Here is a 6,000-nt window from a genome sequence, read left to right as displayed (position 1 = left end):
CAGTGGGGGTATATTCCATCAGTACTATTTATCATTTACTACATGATAAAGTATCGGGAGATATGTATAATCTGCTTAAAACATGAGATCAGGATTTGGGACTAGAAATCTCTATAGAAACGTGGAATGATATTTGGGAAAATGCTAGAAGAATTACTATCTGTAACAGAACCCAGGCTATCCAGCTGAAGATACTTCATAGGGCCCATATAGCACCGGTTCGATTGGCAAAATTTAAGGCAGGAGCATCTCCAATGTGTCCTAAATGCAAAATAGAAGTGGGCACTCATGTACATTGCCTATGGACCTGTCATAAGATCCGTAGATATTGGACTAAAGCAGCAAGTACCCTGACAGAAACTTTAGGAACGGAAATTAAAGTGGACCCTGTATCTCTCCTCTTGGGCTTTTCGAACCTTCCCTCCCTGGACACGTACGGGAAGACACTATTTTCTATTCTTTCTTTCGTGCAAGGAAAAATATTTTGGTGAACTGGGCGGCTGAGGGCCACCCTGGACTTTCAAATTGGCACAGATTAATTATGGAATGTATTCCCCTCGACTTTTCCTTACAAATATGGTGCACCGAAAGACCGAATTATTTTATAAAATATGGCAGCCCTTCTTGAATGACATAAATACAGATATTTCGGCTATCCTAACAAGGGCTTTTATTTAATTGAGATTACAAACCTGGCTGGTCCGGGGCCCCTCGGGGGAGGAATCCCGCACGAATACGGGTTTTATTATATCTGATGTTAACACATTCCGAGCATGTGACTTAAATATACACTCTGGTTACTGGTAGGTTAGATTAGTAGATAGTTGAGTTTTGTTTGTTTTTTTTCTTTTTCGGTTTTTTTCTGTTTTTTGTTAAATTTTGGCTATTGTATATTTGAGTTAATTGTATATCAATGTTTATATCTGAGAGTTTTGTTTATTTTTGTAAACTTGTTAAAATGTTAAATTTCTAATAAAAAATCTATTAAAAAAAACTGGATTGGCAGTGATGACTTTTGTAATCTTTTCTTACAGACTATCTGAAGACAGAAGTTTCAAGTTAACAGATAAAGGGCTTATGTCCAAAATGTTGATTCTCCTGCTTCTCTGATGCTGCTTGCTGTGCTGCGCTTTTCCAGCGATGCAGTTTTTGACTCTGACTCTCCAGCGTCTCCAGTCCTCACTTTCACATCAATATCTGACAGTTACTCAATCCATCAGGACCGCAACAATTTTCAACTATGATTCTGTGAGAAAGAGCAAAGCGTTCTTTTTGGTTCCAGTTTGAGTACGGGGGACTGGTTGAAAGACACTACTGTTGCAGCGCACTGAGTGTGGAGCCTGAAACAACTCTACTGCCTGGAAAGAAGAATTCATGGCAGGGTTGTACACGTGTGTGTGCAGCTGAAGCTTCGGCCATGGAGAAACCTGAGGAAACACGCCCTGTTGAGAAACCATGGAATTGTGGCGACTGCGGGAAGGGCTTCCATGTCCCACCTGTCCTGGCGGCTCATCAGTGCAATCACACTGGGAAGAGGCCGTTCTCCTGCCCCGAGCGGGCAAAGGGCTTTACTTGCTCCTGTGTCCTGCTGCCCCACCAGCATATACACACTGGTGAGAGGAAGTTTTACTGCTCCATGTGCGGGAAAGGATTCACTTGGGTGGACAACCTCCAGACCCACCAGCGAATCCATGCAGGGGAGAGGCTCTTCAGTTGCCACGAGTGCGGGAAAGCCTTCAGCAATTCCTCCAACCTGCTGACGCACCGGCGAGTCCACACGGGGGAGAAGCCATACAGCTGCCCCGAATGCGGGAAGGCCTTCAGCGATTCCTCCAACCTGCTGAGGCACCGGCGGGTCCACACGGGGGTGAGGCCCTTCAGCTGCCCAGAGTGCGGGAAGGCCTTCAGTAATTCCTCCTCCCTGCTGGTCCATCAGCGGGTCCACACGGGAGAGAGGCCCTTCAGCTGCCCAGAATGCGGGAAGGCCTTCAGTCAATCCTCCAACCTGCTGGCCCATCAGCGGGTCCACAGGGGGGAGAGGCCCTTCAGCTGCCCAGAGTGTGGGAAGGCCTTCAGTAAGTCCTCCAACCTGCTGGCCCATCAGCAGGTCCACACAGGTGAGAGGCCCTTCAGCTGCCCAGAGTGTGGGAAGGGCTTCAGTAAATCCTCGGACCTGCTGAGACACCGGCAAATCCACACGGGAGAGAGGCCCTTCGCCTGCTCTGAGTGTGGTAAGGCCTTCAGCAATTCCTCTGACCTGTTGTCCCACCAGCGGGTCCACACCAGGGAAAAGCCATTCAGCTGCCCTGAGTGTGGGAAGGGGTTCACCCGCTCCTCCAAACTGCTGGCCCATCAATGGGTCCACACCGGGGGGAGGCCGTTTGCCTGCCCCGACTGCGGGCGGAGGTTCACATTGTCCTGCAACTTGCGGAGGCACCAACAATCAGATTCCACCAGTGACACTGCAGTGGGTCACCCCCAGGGCTGAACCTCCTGCCCATTCTGACAGTGGGTGCAGTGAGCTTTTGTGTTTTGTGCTGGACTCACCCCCACCAAGCCCACCTACGTGGCTCAGGGGTGGCATGGTGACTCTGTGGTTAGTACCACTGCCTCACGATGCTGACCTGGGTTCAATTCCACCCTTGGGGAGACAGTCTGTGTGTAGCTTTCACATTGCACGCCCCACATCTGTATGGGTTACCTCTGAGTGCTCTGGTTTCCTTCCCCTGGTCTAAAGGTGTGCAGGTTAGGATGAATTGGCCCATCTAAATTGTCCCATAGTGTTCAGGGATGTGCAGGTGTGGTGCATTAGTTGGGGTAAATGTAGAGGAATAGGGATAGGGGAATGGCTGGGTTACTCTGCGGAGGGTCAGTGTGGACTTGTTGGGAGAAAGGACCTGTTTCCATACTGTAGGGAATCTAATCTTTAAAAAAAAAAATTCCTCCAAGCAATCTTGATAAAATATGCCGAGTTGGACAAAGTATCCCATCAAGTTTGAGACAAACCCAGAGTTGAAGAAGTCAGAAGTGACACGACACCATGTTACAGTGCAACAAGTTTATTTGAAATCACAAGCTTTAGGAGCATTGCTCTTTCATGAGTGCTGCTCCTTCATCACTTCATCTGGTGCCGTGTGACTTCTGACCTTGTCACCCCAATTCAACACCAGCACCTCCGCATCAGAGTTGACGAATGAGATTGGATTTTATTCGGCCTGATTGTGAGATGTTCCATTTGGAAACTCAAAACTGTCTGACCAACAAAGAGATGCAAATCATAGAGTCCGACAGCAGGAGACAGGCCCTTCGGCCCAACATGGTCCACACCGACCAAACTGTCCATCAACACTAAGCCCATTTCCCTGCAGTTGGCCCATTTCCTACCATACCTTTCCTATCCACGTATTTGCCCAAATGCCTTTTAAATGTTGTTAATGTACCCACCTCAACCACTTCCGCTGGCGTCTCATTCCATATGTGTACCACCATCTGCGTGAAAAGAAATGTTGCCCCTCACATTCCCTTTTATTCTTTTTCCTCTAACCTTAAACTGACGCCCTCTAGCCCTCACTTCCCCAACCCCGTGCATTCATCCTCTCACGATCTCTTCACTTCTCTAAGGGCCTCTCTCAGACTCTTAATGCTCCAAATAAAAATATCTTGGCTTGTCCAACCTCTCCCTTTTACACAGACCCTTGAATCCTGGTAACATCCTTGTATATGTCTTCAGCACGCTTCCAAGTTGAATAACATATTTGTTATAGACACTGCCCTGTCTACCTATTTTGTTGGAAATATAGGACCTAATCCAAACTGGATAGTCTGGTTGATGGGGCAGGAAACCACTTCCTTTCTTGAGAGACAAGTCTCCTGGAGAGAACTGGCTGGCTGACTGATCTACTGACCCTCAGTGTCCCACTGCCCTCAGTTATCTGGAGGGGTGTCCACACATTTGCCTAAGGTGGTGCTTGAAACCTTTATCATCTTTGGGATGGATCCCCATTCATTCCGTGCTATGGAGTCATGCAGCCTGGAAACAGACCCTTCAGACCAACCAGTCCATGATCCCCAACTAAACTAGTGCCACCCATCTGCTCCTGGCCTGTATCCAATATGTTAATACTTTTGTTCATTTGTTCACCGTGAGAGTTGGATAAATAAATTGCTGATTGTTGATTTTAGTGTTGGGGATTTATTCTTATCACTAGAGCAGGTTACACCACTTTTCATGCTAATTTTACAGATTATTGGGTGACATGCTCCTCTGGGTGTTTCTGTTTGAGATAGGTGTGGCTGTCAGCCTTTGCTTTATAAAAGTATTGACGTAATGTAGTGCTGAATGCAATGGAGTCAACATGAATCCCAGCCTCTCACTGTGGTTGTGGGTGAATCGTCTTAATTTGGCTCTTAACTCAGAAACTACACACAATTAACTGCTGAAACAATGATTAACACTTTATTGTATGTCGCAACCAAAAATAAAACTCCTCAAGTTTTCATTGGAGAAAAGAAGGTTTAGGGGTGACTTGATAGAGGTGTACAAGATGATTAGAGGTTTAGATAGGGTTGACCATGAGAACCTTTTTCCACGTATGGAGTCAGCTATTACAAGGGGGCATAGCTTTAAATTAAGGGGTGATCGGTGTAGGACAGATGTTAGGGGTAGATTCTTTACTCAGTGAATAGTGAGTTCATGAAATGCCCTGCCAGTAGCAGTGGTGGACTCTCCCTCTTTATGGGCATTTAAGCAGGCATTGGATAGGCATATGGAGGATAGTGGGTTAGTGTAGGTTAGGTGGGCTTGGATCGGCGCAACATCGAGGTCTAAAGGGCCTGTACTGCGCTGTATTCTTTTATGTAACCAAGTTCAACCTCACTCACAACTTGGCTATCACCCAATTGATGGCAGAATTTAACTGAGTTTCCCCCAACAGTATCTGTCTCTGGAAGTGTCCAGGGATTCAGTGCAACATTCTTCTTCCAAGTACTGCTGCTACATCATTCTGGAGTTGAATTCTGGTGGAGATTCCTCGCTTTCAAATCTGTGATGTGATGCTTCTTTAGATTCTAACACCACCTCCCCACACTTCTGGAGATCTCCGGTCTGTAGCTTACCTTCTTATCCTCGAGGTTTAGTGGTTTGTTTGATACAGCGTTTCCTGCAAAAAACTCCTTTACGTCAGGGCCTTCCTTCCACAGACAAACTTAATTGTCCATTTATCATGAGCTTATTAAACACTTCGCTCACCTGTCCCAGGAAACAGCTTGTTGTTTTGCGTCCTTCTTCCCAGGGATGGTTAACTCCCAGAAATTAGGCCATTCAGCCTATTGAGTCTGCTCTACTATTCAATCGTGGCTGATACGTTTCTCAACCCAATTCTCCCTGTAACCCTTGATACTTAAGAATGATTGAGTCTGCTCCAACATTCAATGGGCTGAATGGCCTAATTTCTGCCTCTGATGTAGCAGTTTCTCAGTGGCCCTTTTGTTTCTTGGTCCAGAAAGAGTTCCTGCTAACTCGGGTAGTTGGAAAGTTCTGCAGTTTACAGGACCACACCACATTCCCCTCTGCCTCCTCCTGAGATACTGGCAATTCCCAAGATCCCTTGGTATCCCTGAAAACAATCGAGGTGTCTGGAAATCTCTGCTGCTACTCTGGAACAGAAGGATTATGGGGAGAAAATTCAGAAGTCTGATGTGCAAAGGGACTATGGAGTTCTACTCCAGGATTCTCTCAAGGTAAACTTACAGGTTGAGTCAGTAGTTGGAGAGGCAAATGCAATGATGGCATTTATTTTGATCAGACTTGAATATAAATGCAGGGATGTACTTCTGAGGCTCTGTAAGGCTCCGGTCAGCCCACAATTAGAGTACTGTATGTAGATTTGGGCCCCATATCTCAGGAAGGATGTACTGGCCCTGGAACATGTTCAGAGGAGGTTCACAAGAATGGTCCAGGATTGAAAAATTTAACATATGAAGAACATTAGAGGACTCTAG

At 46.5% G+C, this 6,000-nt stretch overlaps 1 protein-coding gene across 1 annotated transcript in view; it reads left to right on the top strand.

The window, feature by feature from the left end:
• Positions 1 to 1,319: 1,319 nt before the first annotated feature.
• LOC148144435 (uncharacterized) overlaps positions 1,320 to 6,000 on the top strand; it is a 107,205-nt gene continuing 102,524 nt past the window's right edge. The window contains exon 1 of the mRNA XM_087975327.1: positions 1,320 to 2,438. Coding sequence (XP_087831453.1) covers positions 1,418 to 2,438 — 1,021 coding nt within the window. The 5' untranslated portion in view covers positions 1,320 to 1,417. The remainder of the gene's footprint in view (positions 2,439 to 6,000) is intronic.

Source organism: Chiloscyllium plagiosum, unplaced genomic scaffold, assembly GCF_037043375.1.
Source record: "Chiloscyllium plagiosum isolate Xiang-an unplaced genomic scaffold, Cpla_swu_hap1 HiC_scaffold_27, whole genome shotgun sequence".
Classification (NCBI taxonomy): Eukaryota; Metazoa; Chordata; class Chondrichthyes; order Orectolobiformes; family Hemiscylliidae; genus Chiloscyllium; species Chiloscyllium plagiosum.
Note: the sequence above shows the minus strand (reverse complement) of the source record. Positions and strands in the feature narration are given on the sequence as shown.